Here is a 24,906-nt window from a genome sequence, read left to right as displayed (position 1 = left end):
GTGGGTGGTGGGTTTTAATGTTGGGGGGTATTGTATTTTTTTTTTACAGTTAAAAGAGCTGATTACTTTGGGGCAATGCCCCGCAAAAAGCCCTTTTAAGGGCTATTTGTAATTTAGTAAAGGGTAGGGATTTTTATTATTTTGGGGGGCTTTTTTATTTTATTAGGGGGATTAGATTAGGTGTAATTAGTTTTAAAAAAATGTAATTATTTTATTATTTTCTGTAATTTAGTGGGGGGGAGGGTTTCCGTAATTTAGATAATAGTATTTAATTGTATTTAATTGTAGTTAGTTTAGGGAATTAATTTAATTATAGTGTAGTGTTAGGTGTAATTGTAACTTAGATTTATTTTTATTTTACAGGTAAATTTGTATTTATTTTAGCTAGGTAGCTATTAAATAGTTAATAACTATTTAATAACTATTGTACCTAGTTAAAATAAATGCAAAGTTGACTGTAAAACAAAAATAAACCCTAAGCTAGCTACAATGTAACTATTAGTTATATTGTAGCTAGCTTAGGGTTTATTTTATAGGTAAGTATTTAGTTTTAAATAGGAATAATTTAGTTAATTAAAGTTATTTTATTTAGATTATTTTAAATTATATTTAAATTAGGGGGGTGTTAGGGTTAGACTTAGGTTTAGGGGTTAATATAGTTGCGGCGACATTGGGGGCGGCAGATTAGGGGTTAATAAATGTAGGTAGGTGTCGGCGATGTTAGGGACGGCAGATTAGGGGTTAATAAAATTTAACTAATGTTTGCGAGGCCGGAGTGCGGCGGATTAGGGGTTAATATATTTATTAAAGTGTCGGCGATTTCCGGTCGGCAGATTAGGGGTTAAAAAATGTATTTAAGTGTTTGCGATGTGGGGGGGGGGGCCTCGGTTTAGGGGTTAATAGGTAGTTTATGGGTTTTAGTGTACTTTTTAGCACTTTAGTTAAGCGTTTTATGTTACGGCGTTAGCCCATAAAACTCTTAACTACTGACTTTTAAATGCGGTAGGAGTCTTGACAGGAGAGGCTGTACCGCTCACTTTTTCCAAGACTCGTAATACCGGCGCTATGCAAGTCCCATTGAAAAAAAAGCAGTGCTATTTTTAGTAAACTTTGAATAAACTTCTTCCATGATCATATGGGTATTGATACTTTTCGGTGTGTATAAATCACCAGAGGCTCCTTGCACTCCTAGGAGTGTACCAGACTATCTCGTGTAATTATGTCTTTTTAGAATCCAGTGAATCCAAATATTTTGAAAGCTTACAGAATTACCTTGAACCCATGCTTCTGACTCTGACATAGTATAGATACTCTCAATTTTGTCCAATATTTCGCACCATTCCGGTGCTCCCACCTTCCATTTCCTAGCTATGCACATTTAATATCCTTTTTAGACCTGTGGATACTGAGCTTTTCTCTTTTTGTTGCCATGGTCCTTCACCCAGGGATGATGTTGGAGTTTGTTTTGAAATAGGAGATGAGAGAAACACATTAGTCTTGCCATTTGTTTTGTGTAACTACAGTGTTTCAATAACAGGCTAATGAGTTCTGCTGGCCAATATTGATGATAATGTCATTTTATGTACAATCTTTTAAAACCAAGAGTTATTTTTACATCACTCGCCCAAAACAAATTCTCATTTTTCAGAATTGTCACCTACGATTTAAAGATGTCATTCCTCTCAATAATTATGCTCCTAATTTCAGATTGTACAGGTGTTTCAAATGTAGGAGCCAGACAGTGGCACTTGTATATAGATATATGGAGAATAACCCCAAAACATTAGGAGCTACAGATAAAATTCTAGGAGCTAGTGGCTCCCTGACTCCTGGGATTGTCAAGCCCTGTGACCTACAATATATTCCTGGTGAAAGTACTCAAGTATAGGGACTGGTGCAAATTTAAATCAAATTCACAAACGTCTGGGATTTTAAAGAGGTTGTTATAAAGATTATGCAAATGTGTCCCCACCCCCACCCCATGGCTGTCTGTGATACTCATGTGTAGCAAGATTGTGGTGTCTTGCACTTACTGGGAAGCTTTAGTCCCACAAGTAGAATTAATGCAATGCATGAAAAAACATTTTTATCTTATCAGTATTCAATCTACGTTACAGAATTCCAGGCTTCTAGTTTGCCAATTTGGAGACCATTACATATATTTGTGATGGTTCAGACTGTTTTCTTTTTCTTTCTTTTTTTCTATTTTTTTTTTTTTTTTTTAAATATGTTTAGCCATTTATATGAGTTACTTCCAGGAAGTTAATTCCCTTATTTGCAATTCTTATGCAATGCTAATTTGTTAGTTTATTTTTCTTTATTATTCTGTACATATTTAAATACACTCCCCCACTCGACAACATCTGAATTTAAGCCATGTATAGCAAAGGTTTTCCAATCAATAACAAGAGCTGCTGAAAACTGATTACATGAGGTATCAAAGGCTTTTCAAATAGGTTTATTTCAAGGATTTTCAGTCAAAAATTTAAAAATAAAAATAAAAAAGCAAAAATAAAAAATGGCAGAGAAATAAAGTGATATTAAAGTCTGTTTCATTATTAAAATAAAAATCACTAAGCAGTGGGGTATAATTTAATGTAAATCATTGCATGTGTTATTCAGCATTAAAAATTATTTTACCTTTTTTTTTAATTCTTTTTTTTTGTTGAAATATTTTTTTTATTAAATTTACACGGCATTTTGTCGGTAACGACCCGCGTAGCTAACGCTGGCTTTTTTCTGGCCGCACCTTTTAAATAACTCTGGTATTGAGAGTTCACAGAATGGCTGCGTTAGGCTCCAAAAAGGGAGCGTACAGGCATATTTAACGCCACTGCAACTCTCGATACCAGAGTTGCTTACGGACGCGGCCAGCCTCAAAAACGTGCTTGTGCACGATTCCCCCATAGAAAACAATGGGGCTGTTTGAGCTGAATAAAAACCTAACACCTGCAAAAAAGCCGCGTTCAGCTCCTAACGCAGCCCCATTGTTGTCTATGGGGAAACACTTCCTACGTCTGCACCTAACACCCTAACATGTACCCCAAGTCTAAACACCCCTAACCTTACACTTATTAACCCCTATTCTGCCGCCCCCACTATCGCTGACCCCTGCATAATTTTTTTAACCCCTAATCTGCCGCTCCGTAAACCGCCGCTACTTACATTATCCCTATGTACCCCTAATCTGCTGCCCCTAACACCGCTGACCCCTATATTATATTTATTAACCCCCTAATCTGCCCCCCACAACGTCGCCTCCACCTGCCTACACTTATTAACCCCTAATCTGCCGAGCGGACCACACCGCTATTATAATAAAGTTATTAACCCCTAATGCGCCTCACTAACCCTATAATAAATAGTATTAACCCCTAATCTGCCCTCCCTAACATCGCCGACACCTAACTTCAAACATTAACCCCTAATCTGCCGACTGGAGCTCACCGCTATTCTAATAAATTTATTAACCCCTAAAGCTAAGTCTAACCCTAACACTAACACCCCCCTAAGTTAAATATAATTTAAATCTAACGAAATAAATTAACTCTTATTAAATAAATTATTCCTAATTAAAGCTAAATACTTACCTGTAAAATAAATCCTAATATAGCTACAATATAAATTATAATTATATTATAGTTATTTTAGGATTTATATTTATTTTACAGGTAACTTTGTATTTATTTTAACCAGGTACAATAGCGAAAATAGTTAAAATAATTACAAAATTACCTGTAAAATAAATCCTAACCTAAGTTACAATTAAACCTAACACTACACTATCAATAAATTAATTAAATAAAATATCTACAAATAAATACAATGAAATAAACTAACTAAAGTACAAAAAATAAAAAAGAACTAAGTTACAAAAAATAAAAAAATAAAACATCAGAAAAATATTACAACAATTTTAAACTAATTACACCTACTCTAAGCCCCCTAATAAAATAACAAAGACCCCCAAAATAAAAAAATGCCCTACCCTATTCTAAATTACTAAAGTTCAAAGCTCTTTTACCTTACCATCCCTGAACAGGGCCCTTTGCGGGGCATGCCCCAAAGAATTCAGCTCTTTTGCCTGTAAAAAAACACACACAATACCCCCCCCCCAACATTACAACCCACCACCCACATACCCCTAATCTAACCCAAACCCCCCTTAAATAAACCTAACACTAAGCCCCTGAAGATCTTCCTACCTTATCTTCACCATACCAGGTTCACCGATCGATCCAGAAGAGCTCCTCCGATGTCCTGATCCAAGCCCAAGTGGGGGGCTGAAGATGTCCATGATCCGGCTGAAGTCATCATCCAAGCGGGAGCTGAAGAGGTCCATGATCCGGCTGAAGTCTTCTATCAACGGCATCTTCAATCTTCTTTCTTCCGGATCCATCTTGCAGACCTCCGACGCGGAACATCCTGCTGGCCCGACAGACTACGACGAATGAAGGCTCCTTTAAGGGACGTCATCCAATATGGCGTCCCTCGAATTCCGATTGGCTGATAGGATTCTATCAGCCAATCGGAATTAAGGTAGGAAAATTCTGATTGGCTGATGGAATCAGCCAATCAGAATCAAGTTCAATCCGATTGGCTGATCCGATCAGCCAATCAGATTGAGCTCGCATTCTATTGGCTGTTCCGATCAGCCAATAGAATGCGAGCTCAATCTGATTGGCTGATCGGATCGGCCAATCGGATTGAACTTGATTCTGATTGGCTGATTCCATCAGCCAATCAGAATTTTCCTACCTTAATTCCGATTGGCTGATAGAATCCTATCAGCCAATCGGAATTCGAGGGACGCCATCTTGGATGACGTCCCTTAAAGGAGCCTTCATTCGTCGGTAGTCCGTCGGGTCAGCAGGATGTTCCGCGTCGGAGGTCTGCAAGATGAATCTGGAAGAAAGAAGATTGAAGATGCCGTTGATAGAAGACTTCAGCCGGATCATGGACCTCTTCAGCTCCCGCTTGGATGATGACTTCAGCCGGATCATGGACCTCTTCAGCTCCCGCTTGGATGATGACTTCAGCCGGATCATGGACATCTTCAGCCCCCCGCTTGGGCTTGGATCAGGACATCGGAGGAGCTCTTTTGGATTGATCGGTGAACCTGGTATGGTGAAGATAAGGTAGGAAGATCTTCAGGGGCTTAGTGTTAGGTTTATTTAAGGGGGGTTTGGGTTAGATTAGGGGTATGTGGGTGGTGGGTTGTAATGTTGGGGGGGGGTATTGTATGTGTTTTTTTTACAGGCAAAAGAGCTGAATTCTTTGGGGCATGCCCCGCAAAGGGCCCTGTTCAGGGCTGGTAAGGTAAAAGAGCTTTGAACTTTAGTAATTTAGAATAGGGTAGGGCATTTTTTTAATTTGGGGGTCTTTGTTATTTTATTAGGGGGCTTAGAGAAGGTGTAATTAGTTTAAAATTGTTGTAATATTTTTCTGATGTTTGTAAATATTTTTTTATTTTTTGTAACTTAGTTCTTTTTTATTTTTTGTACTTTAGTTATTTATTTCATTGTATTTATTTGTAGATATTGTATTTAATTAATTTATTGATAGTGTAGTGTTAGGTTTAATTGTAGGTAATTGTGCATAATTATTAGGCAACTTCCTTTCCTTTGGCAAAATGGGTCAAAAGAAGGACTTGACAGGCTCAGAAAAGTCAAAAATAGTGAGATATCTTGCAGAGGGATGCAGCACTCTTAAAATTGCAAAGCTTCTGAAGCGTGATCATCGAACAATCAAGCGTTTCATTCAAAATAGTCAACAGGCTCGCAAGAAGCGTGTGGAAAAACCAAGGCGCAAAATAACTGCCCATGAACTGAGAAAAGTCAAGCGTGCAGCTGCCAAGATGCCACTTGCCACCAGTTTGGCCATATTTCAGAGCTGCAACATCACTGGAGTGCCCAAAAGCACAAGGTGTGCAATACTCAGAGACATGGCCAAGGTAAGAAAGGCTGAAAGACGACTACCACTGAACAAGACACACAAGCTGAAATGTCAAGACTGGGCCAAGAAATATCTCAAGACTGATTTTTCTAAGGTTTTATGGACTGATGAAATGAGAGTGAGTCTTGATGGGCCAAATGGATGGGCCCGTGGCTGGATTGGTAAAGGGCAGAGAGCTCCAGTCCGACTCAGACGCCAGCAAGGTGGAGGTGGAGTACTGGTTTGGGCTGGTATCATCAAAGATGAGCTTGTGGGGCCTTTTCGGGTTGAGGATGGAGTCAAGCTCAACTCCCAGTCATACTGCCAGTTTCTGGAAGACACCTTCTTCAAGCAGTGGTACAGGAAGAAGTCTGCATCCTTCAAGAAAAACATGATTTTCATGCAGGACAATGCTCCATCACACGCGTCCAAGTACTCCACAGCGTGGCTGGCAAGAAAGGGTATAAAAGAAGAAAATCTAATGACATGGCCTCCTTGTTCACCTGATCTGAACCCCATTGAGAACCTGTAGTCCATCATCAAATGTGAGATTTACAAGGAGGGAAAACAGTACACCTCTCTGAACAGTGTCTGGGAGGCTGTGGTTGCTGCTGCACGCAATGTTGATGGTGAACAGATCAAAACACTGACAGAATCCATGGATGGCAGGCTTTTGAGTGTCCTTGCAAAGAAAGGTGGCTATATTGGTCACTGATTTGTTTTTGTTTTGTTTTTGAATGTCAGAAATGTATATTTGTGAATGTTGAGATGTTATATTGGTTTCACTGGTAAAAATAAATAATTGAAATGGGTATATATTTGTTTTTTGTTAAGTTGCCTAATAATTATGCACAGTAATAGTCACCTGCACACACAGTTATCCCCCTAAAATAGCTATAACTAAAAACAAACTAAAAACTACTTCCAAAACTATTCAGCTTTGATATTAATGAGTTTTTTGGGTTCATTGAGAACATGGTTGTTGTTCAATAATAAAATTAATCCTCAAAAATACAACTTGCCTAATAATTCTGCACTCCCTGTATTGATATCAATTAAGAGAAATATAAACAATCATTCTTTTATCAATAAAAAGCTGACCATGGGCACATTGCTATTGAGGGAGAAAGTTTGAAGGGGTCTGGTCCATTTCCAACCTCATCTGTCGAGCCCTACTGTTTATATCTTCGGAATACATTATCCAAGGTTCCCAGATCTTTAAAAAGTTGTCTCTCTGATCTAATAGCCTTGCTGATAAGCTAGATAGTTGGCGAATGTGTTCAATTTTGCGAGTAATAAGGGAAAAGGTAGGTAAATCACATTTCCAAAAGCGGGCTTTACTTAATCTAGTGGCCGTGCATATGATCATGGCTAGTTTATTTCCTTTTGGTGTTAGGTCAGGGATAGATTTGTGTTATAGTGCTTGCACAGGAGTAAGTTTGATTTGTTTATTAAAGACAGAGCTCAATAATTCAGAGTTCTGAGTCCATATCTGTGAAACTAAAGCACATTCCCACCATGTATGTAGGTAAGTACCTCGTTCCCCGCAGACTCTGAAGCAGGCTTCATTATTATTTTTCCACCCCCATGTAATCTTTGTTGGGTGAATGTACCATCTGTATACTGTTTTTAGATAATTCTCCCTTAGGTTCGCAGTGAGGGTGAATGAACATCCCCTTTTTATTATCCTTGCCCATTCTGTTCTATCCCAATCTATGTCAAGTTCTGTTTCCCATTTGTGCATAAAGTGTTCTTTGCTCCCAGCAATTGGGGAATTAAATGTAGGGTACAACCTAGCTATAGTACTCTTTGGTCTGGTTTTAGAGAGACAAATCGCCTCATAATTGGTCAGAGTGTAAATGGAGGCCTGGAATGTAATATTGTCTGAACCCTTGATTTGAGTTGTAAATAGTGGAACCAGTTGTGCCTGTCAGTAGGGTCTAGCTCTGAATATTGATTGTAAGAGAGGACTGAATTATTAACTAATGCATTGGCAATTCTATAGAGGCCTCTGTTTGCCCATTTATTAATTGCCGGGATTGCAAGGGGAACCATCAGGGAATCTACAACCTTTTGAGATCAGTGGAAATGTGGTAGTAAGTCTATCCCACAAATATACTGTGTGTGCTATTGTGAAGAATCTTTGTCAATTTGGGGGTCTCGCTGATTTAATTGACCATAAAAGCTTATAAATCGGATTTATTTGTATGAGGTCTGACTCTAAATGTACCCATCCAATCTTATTGTTTGTATTGTGCCATAAGGAAGTTTGAGACATCCTAGCTGCATAGTAATATGAGGTCAGGTGGGGGACACCCAACCCCCCGCTCATTTTATGTTTTGTTAAGGTATTTCTGTTTACTCTTGGTCTTTTCCCACCCCATATAAACTTTATGATATTGTTTTGTAGTTGGTTTAATTCCGCTATTGGGACTGAGACCGGGAGTGATCTAAAAAGATATAGCAGTTTAGGTAATATAGTCATCTTGACCACAACCATCCTACCATAAAAAGAGATATTCTCTTTGGTCCAATTACTTAAAAGTTTCCGTATTTGTATAAACATTAGTATATAGTTGAGGGAGTATAGGGAGTTGGCTTTATTTGGGAGGAGGATCCCCAGATATTTAAGACCTTTCTTAGCCCATGTAAAACTAAAATTGATTTTCAAGCAACTTTTTGGTTTCTGCAGGAAGATTTAACCCTTCGCATTTATCTTCGTTTAGCTTGTAACCGGATATCTGTTCAAATTTCTGGATTAGTTGGTACAGTACAGGGAGTGACAATAATGGTTTGTTAAGAGACAATATGACATAATCTGCAAATAATTTTTTTATTTTTTTTTGTAACTTAATTTGTCAAGGGTTCATTACTTCCTGTCCCTGACCCAAAAGGGGGCTGTGGTTTGTACAGAAAAACAAAGGAACAGCTTTTCTTTTGAAGTGTTGCTAGGAGACACCTATTATAGCTGCAGTCAGTTTATAGCCCATGCTAAGTAGAGGACTTTTGCTGCAGAATTCATGGGACAGTAGAACTTAAATTGATGGTAAATATTAGTCTTTAAAAATTTTGCAATTTAAAATATATTAGTGTACAAGCAAAACTGCATAATATTTTTTAATAGTGTTAAAAATGTTATAATAAATTTTTTTTAATCCTACTTGGTATCTTCTCTTACTCCGCCTCCCTTCATTTCCTCTTTTGGCTGGGCTGTAACATAGAGAGCAGTTCCACCCACTCTCTACATAGGCTTCCTAAGGGCATTCAAAGGGCTGAACTTCAGGAGTCATATGACACACACACTGATTGGATGTTTATTGGAATTGTTTTTAAAAAAATAGAGTTAATCCCAGTGGGCCGGCATACCATTGTAATAGAAGCATTACAATAGGCATGGATTTAACTATTTTCACAGATAGATTAAAAAAAAGATACACATATACTTTTGTAAAGGCAAAGATTAAATATATGTCATTTGATTAGCTAAAGTTTACCATCACTTTAAGTTCTGTACTGGTAGCTCTCTTATCTAGCTGTAGTGATTGTCTGTACTGAGAATTTCTAAGTTCATTTATCAAAAAAACAAGTAGGTTACTTGCTGATTTTAACACAGTCTGTTTCATTTAATGTTTATCTTGATTTTAGCATATGTTATTTTACTTAAAACCCCTCCCAACTTACAGGTGCCTCAGTCTTTACATTGCCTCCGCTGGAGGTGTTTGAAGAATTAAGTTGTGCATTTGTTTCTTCAGAGAGAGGGGTTCTGAGTCTATATTGAGGCCGGGTTTCCCCTCAGAGTACAGTGCTTGTCAGTGGGATGCATATGGGATATGATTTGTGGGGTTTTTTTTGCCTCATGGGACATCTGTCACAGACCCTCCATAATTGGTCGCAAGGACATGTCTATTGCCTCCTTCTATGGATCTACAATATACTCCTATTCCATAACCTCTGCTGATATGTTTCAGTACTGGTTTAGCTTTCTACTGCCTGTTTGCTGGTAGATAAGTGTCTATTGGAAAGTATCTTTATGTTTTCATTTCAGACACTCTATAGCAGGGGTATCGAGGTTTTAGAACTACATTTCCGATGATGCTCAGCCAGCATTTTATCTAGCTGAGCATCATGGGAAATGTAGTTCCAAAACCTCTGGAGAGCAAAGTTTGGACACCCCTGCTCTATAGCTTTAATTTGGGCATTTATAGTTGTAACTCTTTTTTTTAAAACAATTCCAATATATATATATATATCCCTGGGACAGAATCTATACATTATTACCCTTGGGTTGCATGCATTGGGATAGTGCACGTCAGTTTAATGCCTGTTAGGATAGTGCACGTCTGTGCACGTTGTAATATTATTATTATTATCATTTATTTGTATAGTGCCTCCAAATTCCGTAGCGCTGGGTACAGTAATAGGGGTATACAGTGACAAGGATTTGTGATAAAATACAAAACATAACAAAACTAAATAAATCTAGTACAGGCGTTAGAGAGCCCTGCTCCAATGTTAATTCTTTTTAATGACTTGGCTGATTTACACTCGTCGGGTTAGCGCACGTATTTCCTCGGTCATTTGAACTTCAGGTTTGGCGCCCTTATAACTGTCAGTTTTTGTGTGTGCGTTCTTCATTACTGCTGTGCGTTATTTAGATTTCTTTCCTATGGCATGGAGAGTCCACAATTTCATTCCAATTACTAGCGGGATATTCAACTCCTGGCCAGCAGGAGGAGGCAAAAAGCACCCCAGCAGAGCTGTTAAGTTCCACTTCCCTTACCCATAATCCCCAGTCATTCTTTGCCTCTATTATTGGGAGGATGTGCGAAGATGTATCTGAAGATTAGGGTGTGTTTTTATTTTTAAGGGAAAGGGTTTATTTTTATAGGAGTATTAGATTAGGTTTAATTTTTTTTATTTTTGATAAAAAAAATATTTTTTTCAATCATTTTAAATAGACTGCCCTCTGGAGCAGGCTTATCGCCTAGTCATAGATAAACATGAGTCACATAAATAAGCTGAAGCACCAGCTTTTTTACAATAAACACACTTAATATTGGTAGGAAGGTGTTCAAGTGACTTGGCTTCTAAGTTAGATTTAGGGACAGAACCAGACAGCTCCATCATACCTTTGACAAAGCAAAACAATAAACAATATTAATATTAAAAGTAAAGCTTTTAGAGGAATGGAAAAAACTTATCACCTCCTAAAGTAGCTTAAAAATGTACAAATTCAAGGCATGCTAAGCCAAACTGCAAACCAAAGCAGGGGACATATGAACTTCACATCCAAAAACAAAATGTATGCTTACCTGATCAATTTATTTATTTCCAGGCATGGAGAGTCCACAATTTAATTCCAATTATATTCAACTCCTGGCCAGCAGGAGGAGGCAAAGAGCACCCCAGCAGAGATTTTAAGTGTCACTTCCCTTACCAATAATCCACAGTCATTTGGCCGAAGGAAAATGGAAAAAGAAGATAACACAAGGGTATAGCGGTGCCTGAAGTTTGTACAAAAAAATTGCCGTCTTAAATTTAAATAAGGGCGGGTTGTGGACTCTCCATGTCCGGAAAGAAAGAAATTTATCAGGTAAGCATAAATTTTGTTTTCTTTCCTATGGCATGTAGAGTCCACGATTTAATTCCAATTACTATTGGAAAACAATACTAAGGGCTAGATTTATCAACCCTGAGGCGTACAGGGGCGCGTATACACGCCCCTGTATGCCTCAGCTCGCCTGTGGCAGGGCGCAATTACCCGCAGGTAATTAACATTGCACACGAGCGCAATATTGCGCTCGCGTGCAATCCCGCCCCCTGCCCGCGCACAGCCAATCACGCGCGGGCAGGAGCTGTCAATCTCCTCGGTCGGACTCGACCGAGGAGATTGAATTTCGCCAGAATAGATGTGGCGAAGAAGTTAGGGAAGCAGCGGTCTGGTGACCGCTGCTTGATAAATCGCGGCGAGCAAGTTCTTGTGAGAACTTGCTGCCGCAAGGGCTTGATAAATCTAGCCCTTAAGCTAGAGGACACAGAATGAAAGGGAGGGAGAACAAGACAGGCAAACCTAAACAGATGGCACCACCGCTTGAAGAACTTTTCTCCCAAAGGAAGCCTCAGCTGAGGCAAAAGTATCAAATTTGTAGAATTTGGAAAAGGTTTGCAGAGAGGACCAAGTTGCAGCCTTGCAAATCTGTTCCACAGAAGCTGCATTTTTGAAAGCCCAGGAAGAAGAGACAGCCCTAGTGGAATAAGCCATAATTCTCTCAGGAGGCTGTTGTCCAGCTATCTCATAAGCTAAACGGATAACACTCTCTACCAGAAAGAAAGAGAAGTAGAAGTGGCCTTCTGACCCTTACGCTTACCAGAGAAAACAACAAACAGGGCTGATGAAGCAACTAAAGACGGAAATCTTTAGTTGCTTGAAGGTAAACTTTTAGAGCATGCACAACATTTAGGCTATGCAGCAGGCATTCCTTTTGAGAAGAAGGATTAGGACAAAAGAAAGGAAGAGTTTCCGAGCTTTTGGCTCTGCAGTGTGATTCCCCTTACATTATTTTTCATGCGGATAAGCGGTCCTTCGTACTAAGCTGGGATTTCTTCCTATGGTAGTGTCGGATCGCTACATCAATCAGGAAATTGTTGTTCCTTTTTTATTATTATTTTGTATTTTTTGTAATTTTAGATTTATTTAATTTAATCTTATTTTTTTTTTTTAATTGTAACTTAGTATTTTTTTTATTTTATGTAATTGGGGTTAATTAAGGGGGTGTTAGGTTAGGGGGCTTAGTAATTAAATTAGTTTTTTGCATTGTGGGGGGGTTGGCGGTTTAGGAATGAATAGGTTAATTAGGTTTATTGCGATGTGGGGGGTTGGCGGTTTAGGGGTTAATGTTTTAATTATGTTATTTGCGTTGTCGTTTAATTTGCGGATTAGGAGTTAATTACTTTATTATTTTGCGATGTGGGGGTTGGTGGTTTAGGTGTCTGTTAATATTTCTTGCGGGCGCTTAGGTGTTTCTTTGTTAATACTTCGTACGGGTGCTTAAGTGTTTTTTTTATAAATACTTTGTATGGGCGGTTAGGGTTTTTTGTTAATACTTTGTGCGGGCGGTTAGGTTTTTTTGTTAATACTGCGTGCGGGTGGTTAGTTTTTTTGTGTTAATACTTTTCGTACCGGGTGGTTAGGTTTTTTTCTGTTAATACTTTTCATATTTTATTAATACTTTGTGCGGGCGGTTAGGTTTTTTTTGTTAATACTTTGTGCGGGCGGTTAGGTTTTTTTTTTTTTGTTAATACTTTGTGCAGGTGGTTAGGTTTTTTTTTTATTACTTAGTGTGGGCAGTTAGGTTTTTTTGTTATTTTGTGTGAGCGGTCACGTTTTTTTTTTTTGTTAATATTTTGTGCGGGCGCTTAGGTGTTTTTTTTTTCTTAATGCTTCGTTTGGCTACGCTACATCCAGGTGGATTCCATAAATGGCAGGGTGGTGAAAGAATCCTATTATAACAACAAAATAGAGGGGGCGCTAAAGGTGCAGGGGTATCTCAGTGCAAAAATGAATCACTATGCATAGATAATACAGAACAATTCATATATCACAAGGACCAAACATAAATAAGAATATTTATACTTGTACTTTGGTGAAAGAATCCACCTGCTGCAGTTTCTGTGTTTATATCCAGAAATTGGACTGAGCCAGGTATACTTTTTATTCCTTCTACAAGGTTTAATAATATGTTTCAGGCTTCTCTTACTCAGTTTTGGGAAACTATTCCCAAAGTTGTTGAGTCCATTTTTTTTACTACATATTCTATTTTCCTTTGGAAGATAGTTCTTCCTAATCTTTTAGATAGAATGTGATAATCCTTCATTAGGAGGGCTTATTTGCAAGCAAGTTATATTGTAATATATTTTGCTGTGTGGCTGTTAAAAAACTTCTTTTGTTCAAGGCATGGGGGGGTGCTTCTGAGGTTTTCAGAAGGGCATAAGGAGTTTGGTCTCCTTGAGAGGCAAGGTAACCTATTAATATACTAAACTCCATGCATTGTTCTGACTAGGGTGGGTGAGTTACGCACCATCTACCATGTAAGTTCTTAGTGAGTATAAACATTGAGTTCTGGAAGGGGTATATGATTCTGTTTCTTAGTTTATGCGAGATATTTAGGCGAGAAACAGTTCCCATTTGTGTACGAAAGATTTTATCCTAGCATCTAGGTGTCCCTCGACATCTGCTTGTTCCACTAGTAATTGAGAGTGTTTGACGACTACTAATTTCTTAAAGGGTGGGTCTCTATTCTTGGCCCAATACTGTAAGATAAGCTTCCCTGCTATAAGGACAACCATATTTAAGAATCTACAATGTTTATGTGAGGGGGCATCATCTTTAAGAAATCAATCAGCCAATAGGATTGAGCTCGCATTCTATTGGCTGATTGGATGAGCCAATAGAATGCCAGCTCAATCCTATTGGCTGATTGCATCAGCCAGTAGAATTTTTTCTACCTTAATTCCTATCGGCTGATAGAATTCTATCAGCCAATCAGAATCTAAGGGATGCCATCTGGGATGACGTCACTTAAAGAGATATTCATTCGAAAGAAGCCGCTGTTTGAAGAGGATGCTCCGCGCCGGATGTCTTGAAGATGGAGCCGCTCCGCGTCAGAAGGATGAAGATAGAAGATGCCGTCTGGATGAAGACTTCTGCCTGTCTGGAGAACCACTTCTGCCGGCTTCGTTGAGAACATCTTGCCGCTTGGATGAAGACTTCTCCCGGTAAGTGAATCTTCGGGGGTTAGTGTTAGGATTTTTTTAAGGGTGTATTGGGTGGGTTTATTTTTTAGGTTAGGGACTTTGGGCCGCAATAGAGCTAAATGCCCTTTTAAGGGCAATGCCCATCCAAATGCCCTTTTCAGGGCAATGGAGAGCTTAGTTTTTTTTAGTTAGCTTTTATTTGGGGGGTTGGTTGTGTGTGGGGGGGGCTTTACTGTTTGGGGGGTGTTTGTATTTTTTTACAGGTAAAAGAGCTGATTACTTTGGGGCAATGCCCCGCAAAAGGCCCTTTTAAGGGCTATTGATAGTTTTGTTTAGGCTAGGTTTTTTTTTTTTGGGGGGGGGGGGCTTTTTTATTTTGATAGGACTATTAGATTAGGCGTAATTAGTTTAAAGATCTGTCATTTGTTTTTTATTTTCTGTAATTTAGTGTTTGTTTGTTTGTTTTTTGTGATTTAGCTAATTTTATTTAATTTATTTAATTGTATTTAATTTAGTTAATTTATTTAATTGTAGTGTAGTGTTAGGTGTTAATGTAACATAGGTTAGGTTTTATTTTACAGGTAAATGTGTATTTATTTTAGCTAGGTAGTTATTAAATAGTTAATAACTATTTAATAAATATTCTACCTAGTTAAAATAAATACAAAGTTGCCTGTAAAATAAAAATAAACCCTAAGATAGCTACAATGTAACTATTAGTTATATTGTAGCTAGCTTAGGGTTTATTTTATAGGCAAGTATTTAGTTTTAAATTGGAATAATTTAGTTAATTATAGTAATTTTCTTTAGATTTATTTAAATTATATTTAAGTTAGGGGGTGTTAAGGTTAGGGTTAGACTTAGATTTAGGGGTTAATACATTAAATATAGTGGCGGCGACGTTGGGGGCGGCAGATTAGGGGTTAATAAATGTAGGTAGTTTGCGGCGACATTGGGGGCGGCAGATTAGGGGTTAATAAAAATAATGTAGGTGTCGGCGATGTTGGGGGCAGCAGATTAGGGGTTAATAAGTATAATGTAGGTGGCGGCGATGTCCAAAGCGGCAGATTAGGGGTTTATAAATATAATGCAGGTGTCGGCGATGTCGGGGGCGGCAGATTAGGGGTTAATAAGTGTAAGATTAGGGGTGTTTAGACTCGGGGTTCATGTTAGAGTGTTAGGTGTAAACATAAAATGTGTTTCCCCATAGGAAACAATGGGGCTGCGTTACTGAGTTTTACGCTGCTTTATTGCAGGTGTTAGAATTTTTCTCAGCCGTAAACTCGTAATCTGGCCTTTAGTGAGCCAATATGCGAATTTGTTCCAAAATCTCTGTAGTCTAGGGCATTCCCAAATCAGATGGGCCATGTCGGGGTCAGGTGATGATCATTTATTGCATATGTGTTGTGTGTCTGGGAACCATTTTGAGCAGAGTTTGGGTGTGATGTAATCAGTGGACTAATTTTGTTATACAGCTATTTGGTCTTCCTTGCATATATTTTCTACCATTTTTATGTTTTTGCTTCTTCTGAGGGAGTCTTTGGTAGGATGTCCTTCAGGCAGTTGTCGCAGGTAATTTTATTTTATGCTTGTTGGTTATTTTGTATTGCCTTTTTTAGGCTCTATTGGGGTTGTGGATGTTTCTTAGTTCCCTTTTCTGTTATTACTCATGGACTCCAAAGCTTGGTTATCAGTTCCCAACCTGATAAATTCATTTATTTCATGGTGGTAAGAGTCACAAGACCCCACCCTGTTTTGATCTGAGTTGTTTTTTTTTTCTTTTTTTGTGCACATATTTTTTCCCTGCTTCATTTATGACTATTATGTCTTTTTTTCCTACCACATTTTGTTTGGCTATATCCTCAGACCTCCTCAAAAGGCCAAGTTTCCAGAATAACCTTGGGTGAGAGCAGGTAAAATAACCATGTTTACTAATCATCTGATTATTTCACCTGTGCTGCAGTTTAGATATCCTCACAATTTGGCCTGTTAGGGAGGTCTGATGTCAGGTTTGAAAACCAGTGCGTTATACTGAGGTGGGATAGGTTTTATAGAGTTTTTGAAGTTTGGGAATGTTTGCCTCCTCTTAGTGGTAAGGAAGAATAATTCCCAGGAATAATGAATCGTGGACCACCATGAAAGAAATTAATTCATTAGGTGGGCATAAATTATGTTATCAAATGTAAACGTCTAAAAATCATTTTACAAAAAATGATTTCTCATTAATTGGAATGCCACTGTCAGATTATCCCCCTACAAATTATATGGGAATTTCGCCACTTTTCAAACATTTTGGGCTGGATTCAGATTTGAAAACTCTACAAAAACACATGATGCATGTTGCAAAGGAAGTTTTTTTTATATCTCTTTGATACGTTTTTTTTTTTTCTTGCCTTCTCATTTCCCTTACTTCGTTTAACTTCTTACATTTTACTCTCAACTTGCCCCAGTCCCGGTTATGTATTTGATATGTGCCTAAAACATATTTGTCTATGTGAAGAGTAACCTCATGACACTAATATTTTATTTTTGTATTTTGTTTTCATTGTCTATTGATAAGTTAAGATGTTTTCCTGAGGTTTGATTCTTATAATCATTGATACCCAATGTTATTTTTCTCTTAACAATATATATTAAAATATATTTCAGGAAATGAGCTTTATTCATGGGGATGGAATGAACATGGCATGTGTGGTAATGGATCAGAAGAAAATGTGCCAATTCCAACTTTGGTCGTTATCCCTCATACCCCAAGAGTCAAACTGATTGGATGTGGAGCAGGACACTCAATGGTTCTTTGTATATCATCAGGTTAGAGCATATCATCCTGTCATCCATTCAGGGGAAGATTACTTTTACAAACATATCAAAACCTCTAAAGAAGAACCTAGAATGATCCTCAAAAGCTCTGATTATTTTCTATGTATCAAATATATATTTTTAGAGATTGCTAAGATACAAATAAACATATTTCTTATTACTTTTGTTGTTCCCTCCAACATTTGTTTTTCTTTCTAGATCTCTGATAGTTAAATATTGTTGTGATAATAAAGTTATAGATATAAAGAACCAAACCCAAATATTATTTTAGGCTGGGGAGAAATTCCGGATATTAATGCAAAGGGCAGAGTAGGGAAGTCGCACAACACTGGACAAGGAACCATATATTTGTTTACACTTCAATAGCTGCTAAAGTAAAATGTCTAAAAGGCATAAAAGTAAAGGTGGATGTTGAAATATTAGAATACATTCATTGCCACAACTAAATATATAATTTTTCTATAGTTTATCTTATTTACCAAGAAACAAGCACCTTGATTATTTCTTCATCTGGACGGTAAGGATAATATATTTTTATGTGCATGGAAACATTTTTCTATTCTCCATATACTGAAGTTAGTGTTAGCTTTACCCACTCATTTTGAATATTCTTCCTTTTTAAGAAATATTCAGGACCAGTCTTAAAGTGGTTATTTAAAAATACTCATGGGCACTTTAAGTCATTAAACTTTACAATTACGCTTCTATGTATTTTTTGTTACGTATGCATGTAATGACTTTGGGGTTATATTAATGCTTAAAACAATGCAATAGCATCTTATAGATTGTGATTACTAAACATGATTTGGTTTCTATCTGTAGATCTGTCTATAGACCTGTCTGTTATCATATCTCTGATTTCTTTTCCAGTGCGAAATACTGATCTTTTTATTTGACGTTGTAGACTGGGATTTTATTGTAATGTGAATGGGAGTTAGGACATTTTGTTTTATCAGAGGTCTTCGGCTATGGTCCCCATGTTTTAAGCAGTGTAAGCTGCTTCGGAGCCGTTGTGGAGTAGGTTCACACATACAAGCCTATTTCCCGCATCAGACTGCTGCTTCTTACAATCTCTGTCACTTCTGATTTGGTGGAGAGCAATATCCAAAACACTTTTGCTTGGTGTGATTGACAGACCCTTCTCTCATGTGATTGACAGGCCCTTCTCTTATGTGATTGACAGACCCTTCTCTCATGTGATTGACAGACCCTTCTCTCATGTGATTGACAGGCCCTTCTCTCATGTGATTGACAGACCCTTCTCTCATGTGATTGACAAACCCTTCTCTCATGTGATTGACAGGCCCTTCTCTCATGTGATTGGTGTGATTGACTGGCCCTTCTCTCATGTGATTGACAGGCCTTTCTGTCATGTAATTGACAGGCCCTTCTCTCATGTGATTGACAGGCCCTTCTCTCATGTGATTGACAGGCCCTTCTCTCATGTGATTAACAGGCCCTTCTCTCATGTGATTGACAGACCCTTCTCTCATGTGATTGGTGGGATTAACAGACCCTTCTGTCATGTGATTGACTGACCCTTCTCTCATGTGATTGGTCACATGAGAGCAGGGGGCAGCATTACTCACACGTTGGAGTTTGTAACGATACATAGGGACAGCGGAAGAACAGGGTCCGCTGCCTATATGGTGCAAAAGCATATTGACACAAGTTCTCAGTTTGAGAGCCTTGTCCGCATACATTTTAGTACATGGGGTCATATGTCTTTTCTTTCTTTGAGATATTAATGGGAAGTGAAACACTTTGGTATTAGACTACAGATGTTTAATTATGCATAGTAAAAGAAAAACATTGCAACATAATATAATTATTAGTTTGACCCCTTTCCTGTAATTTAATTATAAAAATTATAGGTTTACCAATTTGGAGAACTGGAAGTGCACACTACAGACTTCACAAGTCTAACCCTGCTACATATTTTTCCTAATTAGCTTTAGCAGAAATGAAAACATAATATATTGCAAAACAGTGTTTCTTCTGTTAACAAAATGACAGTGATCAGCCTTGTCTTTTATAGTAACAAGTCCTGATGGGCTTCTCCAAATATGGTAAGTTTGGTCAGTGTAAAACAATTTCAGCAAACAATCTGCCTGTTTTCACATTTGACTAATATGTTTATTCATTGCTATACTCCTGAAAAGTCATGCCTGGTGTTTACGTCCCTTTAACTGTGATTGTGAACAGTTTTCATTGCACTGTATAGTAAATTAGTTTTATTACTACACTTATATACTTATTTGGTGTGTTATGATGTCTGGAGTGTTGAGTACACATAAACCATAATTAATTGTGAATACCCACAGAAATCAATAGAAGTTGCGCTAACATTGAATTTCTACATGATGCCAGCAAAAAAACCTGGCACTTGCTTCCTGTCAATTTTTATCTAATGTGTTGAAAAATCATTAGCAACCAGAAGGAAATTGTTAAGAACTCAGAAATGTTATTCCTTGTATGTGTGTATATGTATACAGTATATATATATATATATATATATATGACATTTTAGAAAGTTAAAATATGATACATTTGCATCTTCAACCAACTTATTTCTTCTATAATTCTGTACTTAAAGGGACAGTCTAGTATTAATTAAACTTTCATTATTCAGATAGGACTTTTAATTTTAATCAACTTTCCAATTTACTTTTATAATAAAATGTGCTTTTTACTCTTGGTATTCTTAGTTTAAACTAAATATAGGTAGGCTCATATGCTAATTTCTAAGCCTTTGAGGGCTGCTTCTTATCACATGCTTTTTAAATCTCTTTTCAAAACAAAGAGACAAAAAGTACACGTGGGTCATATAGATAACACTGTGTTCAGGCACAGGGGGTTATTTCAGATTTAGCACAAAACAATGCTAAATTTAAGACAATAGATAATAAACAGTCACAGTCATGTGATCAGGGGGCTTGAAGAAGGTTCTTAGATACAAGGTAATCACAGAGGTAAAAAGTGTATTAATATAACTGTTGGTTATGCAAAACTGGGGAATGGGTAATAAAGGGATTATCTATCTTTTAAAACAATAACAATTCTATGGTAGATTGTCCCTTTAATGTGAGTAAGAGAATATTTGTTTCTTTGTCAGTTGGATTGATTTTGTCAATTTTACTTATTACATTGTCTGTGGCACCCAGGGCTGTGCATTTTGCGTGGTCATAGGATGGGTACCAGGTCCATTCTGAGAATGCAGTCTACTTCCGTGTTTTTTACATTATCTGAGGCACCATATCTGAAGTGTATCTTTTGAAATTTAAAACTATTAATTGTTGATTTTTATATTCATGCCTTGATTCTTTATTTACAAGTATTACCTTTTTTTCTAACAGGAAATATGAATCATTACAGTTTCCAGTGCCATTAAATACTGATTATTAACGCTGATCAATAAGATTTAATAGTTTTAACATTATCATCTCTATTAACATATCCAATTAAAGTAACTCTGATATTATTAAAGAAAATGATGTCCCCCCAAAGTAGCCATCAGTCTTTATTGCCATCAAGTCTGAGGAAACTGCGTTGATTTCCGAGAAACGCTTCACTGTTTTTATATTGTTTTAAAGTATTAAACTTTGTATGCACCCGCTGTGAGCTGTTGGGCTTCAAACAAGAGGCTGTGTGGAGTGTATGAATCAGAACCCACGTCCATTGTCCTGTTAGGAGATCTGGATGTGGAGTCAACCAAGCGGCTCAGAAGTCTCGGTCCGCCTCATTTGCACTATTGTGTGCTTCAACAAATGTGTGTGTACATTTGACCATATCTCTTCCCATTTATCCTGATGATATTGCACTTAGAGGCGCCTCTGTATGTTTTCCTTTTATCTATCTACTTCTGATGAATCTCCCAGAGAGTAGCCAGAGATGTTGTTCATCTTCTTAAAGGGACATTCATTGGGACTTCGTATTACTTTTAATAACGTGGACTTATTTATTTTGTTGTGTATTCACATCGAGATAGATATATAGCGGTTGTTATTATTGTAGCGCCCCCTATTAGAGTGACAGGTTGTTAATCCTCTTACACTTTTTTATTTAATTGCCTTCAATGCTGTCCCCATGTGGGCTTTCACCTAAGAATAAATGGCTCCTCCCTGACCTTGCTTGATTCATGGGAGATGATTTAACATGCTGCAAATGCAGCTGTTTCCATGCAAGTTTTCATTTGCTCCTTAACTCATCTGCCACCTCTGAGGTGGCGGACAGCAATCATCCCGATCAGATAGGATCGAGATGATTGACACTCCCTGCTAGCGGCCGATTGGCCGCGAATGTGCAGGGGACGGCATTGCACAAGCATTTCAATAGAAATGCTTGTGCAATGTTAAATTCTGACATTTGCTGTCAGCATTCAGCGATGTCGGGCGGACATTTGTTAAATCGGCCCCATGGTCTTCATCTCAGTCTTAATAGACAATCAAGATAATCTGATTAAACAATTTAGTCCCAGGGACTTCTGGTGGGAGGGCGCTCTGAACAGTCGCAGCAAAATGGAGCTCCACTTGATTGCAGAGAAAAGAGACATCTCTCTACAAGCCTGAATACATCCAACCATTGGCAGGATACCTTTCTAATCCTGTTGGGACAGTATTAGAGGCAGGAGCAACCATCCAGCACCCCCACCGGACAGCAAACAAACGGATACCACCGGAGGGTGGATATTGAGGATAAAGTGACCCAGAAAATCGGCAAGGGTCAAGGGGCCCACATAGATCATACTGTGAGTACCGGTGGAACTTATATCCCCGCAATAAGCGGAGGGGAACAAAGCTGAAGTCACAAGCAACAACGGTAGTGAATTCGTGAGAAAAGCCACCATCTTAAACACTAACCCCCGCGCATTTACAGACACAACAGCCCTCTAAAATACAGAGAGGAGTCCGCTCCTTTATCATTACAGAAGCCAATATCACAGCCGTCAGCGAAAACTTTAGACTGGCTTATAGGAAACCGCTACCCTTATTTATAGTGAATTAGTGAATCAAACATAAGTCACTTGAGGGGAGAAGGGAACACATAGTATCACCAGAGCTCGAGAGGGGAGTTATAAGGAAACATCTTTACAGACACGAAACTAGGTACCAAAGTTAACCCTAATTCTCCAGGAGAGAGACAACTTTTTGCACATCATCTACCTTTTACAGGCAGGAGTATTTAAGATAAGAAAGATCACTTATACCTCATGCAGAGCAGCTTATTGATAAGGGTGACTCAGCTTTACCTCTTCAGTCTAACGTTTAAAAGACCTGCTAAATTCTCCTAAGATTGTGAAAGGCTCTGAATAAGTACCCATCTGCTGCACCTCAAGTCTCAATTCTTCAGACTAGATAAAAGCCTGAGTACCCCCCCTCTGCCCATCGAAGACCCTTCATAAATATACTGAGAGAGCATTCACACTGACCTACTCTCTACTTAAATCTAGTACCCTACTGAGACTACCCACCTTACTCAACTGATAAGAGTGTTCTTTGTGTCAGACCTGTCTGTATGCAAAAATATTTGGATGTAGCCTGAGCGCCTCAACTAGAAGTGGGCTAGGATGTGAATAGGTAGTACACGTGTATTTATTAATGACAATAAATGTTGACAGTTAAAACAATTAAAACAATAAATAATATGCAATATGCAAAGGTACCTATGTGGAATATTCAAATAGTACATTAACATGGATCCATGTTTATCAACATACAAAAAGAAAAGACTGGTAAGATGTGACAGTAGACAATCTTGATAATAATATGCGAATAAAAGCTATATATACACATATATATATATATGGAAAAAGTACCACTAAAGAAAGTACCACTAAAGCAGTGCTACACCACCTTGGTACACAAATGGGGCACTAAGCGCCCAGCGGAGTCTTGGCCGTGGTGTAGTGAGAAGTCACAAATTGTTCCTATCAGTTGAGTGTAATTTGTAATCCCAGGTTCAGTGAAAATATGATGTAGAATTTCCAAGTGTATACTTAAGTAGAGTCCAATATAGTTATGTTGTAGATGATCCCTAGTTAGTGATGGTGTAGGAGAAAAAAGGGGATGTGACTGAAAGTTCAAAAAATAGTGCAAAATAGTGAAACAAAAAAAAAAGGATAATCCTTCAACTAAGGATAAAAATACAAAAATGTGAAAAAAAAGTGATTTTTTTTTTTAGCAGAAATTGCCAAAAGATGCCATTGATGAAAAAAGATGAAAAAATGTGTTGAAGTTAGGATAACGAAATTTGTAGGTGCAATATAAGTCTAAGTGATGAAAGTTAGTGAATGAAAAATTATTCTCAAGGTTCAGTTGGGTGTTGCGAGATTAGTGCAGCTGGGTGCTGCAGGGTTAGTGCTGCGACCACAGGTGGAAATCCAGAGATTTTAGTGGATGTTCTGCTCCTAGCTGGATTTATCAGTGAAAGATAATCAATATAGTGTAGTATGCTCAAAGTAGATATAGATGTAGAAATAAGGCTTACCAAATGCTTGGTCAACGCGTTTCGGCCTCTCAAAGGCCTTTTTCAAGACTGTTTTTTTGTATGTGCTGGTGGCCTTTTATACCGGTTTCATAATTGTTTGCTTTGTGGTCACAAGTTGCTAAAAACACGTGACTTTTTTTTTTTGTGTGAATCTTTATTAACATATCAGTGTACACAGAGTAATAATGTTATATCAAAAAGTATATACTCAAATCGTTTTTATATCTTTATGATCTTTTGGTCTGTTTGTTTATTTATGATCACCATTTAAGTGCTGATGTCACATCCAGTATTTGTCTTCAAATCTTCTTTCTCAAATCGTTTTTTATATACACACACATATTCATTTTTATTTGTTCTTTTTTTCTATGTTTTATAGACTTTTATGTCTATCCAAATTCAGTGTAAAAGTTTACTTTGTTTACTGCTGCCGAAATTCGGCTCTCTTTTCATTGGCTGTGACATCATCACCATGTTATTCTAGTGGTGGGTAGTCCTAGCCAGTTTTCTATTGGGTATTGTGTTTCCATATTTGTGATTGGGGATGGATAGCTTTTCCTATCCTACCTTCCTGTACCTATCGATAATATTTTGAAAATATAAAAAATATACTTTTAAAGGCACATATAATGCAGGACAGCAGTGTTTTTTGCAGCAATAGATTTCGCCATTGCGATAATCCTATTTGGTCTTATTTAGTGATGCCGATATTCAATTTTTTTTCACATCTTAAATTTTTGTATTTTTATCCTTTGTTGAAGGATTATCCTTTTTTTTTTTTTTTCACTATTTTGCACTATTTTTTGAGCTTTCAGTCACATCCCCTTTTTTATCCTTGTCACAGTACTGTCTCTTTAAGGAGTGGATCCTGCTTTAGCCTCATTTTCGTTTTTACTACCTTTATAAGCAATG

At 37.6% G+C, this 24,906-nt stretch overlaps 1 protein-coding gene across 2 annotated transcripts in view; it reads left to right on the top strand.

Annotated features, from left to right (window-relative positions):
* The window catches only part of SERGEF (secretion regulating guanine nucleotide exchange factor), a 547,945-nt gene extending 530,277 nt beyond the window's left edge, over window positions 1–17,668 (top strand). For both annotated transcript variants that reach the window (XM_053720659.1, XM_053720660.1), the window contains exon 11: window positions 17,338–17,668. In XM_053720659.1, coding sequence (XP_053576634.1) covers window positions 17,338–17,504 — 167 coding nt within the window. In that variant the 3' untranslated portion in view covers window positions 17,505–17,668. The remainder of the gene's footprint in view (window positions 1–17,337) is intronic.
* Window positions 17,669–24,906: the final 7,238 nt, after the last annotated feature.

This window comes from Bombina bombina, chromosome 7 (assembly GCF_027579735.1).
Source record: "Bombina bombina isolate aBomBom1 chromosome 7, aBomBom1.pri, whole genome shotgun sequence".
In the NCBI taxonomy this organism is placed as follows: domain Eukaryota; kingdom Metazoa; phylum Chordata; class Amphibia; order Anura; family Bombinatoridae; genus Bombina; species Bombina bombina.
The sequence above is the reverse complement of the archived record's forward strand: the minus strand, read 5'-3'. Positions and strand labels throughout refer to the sequence as shown.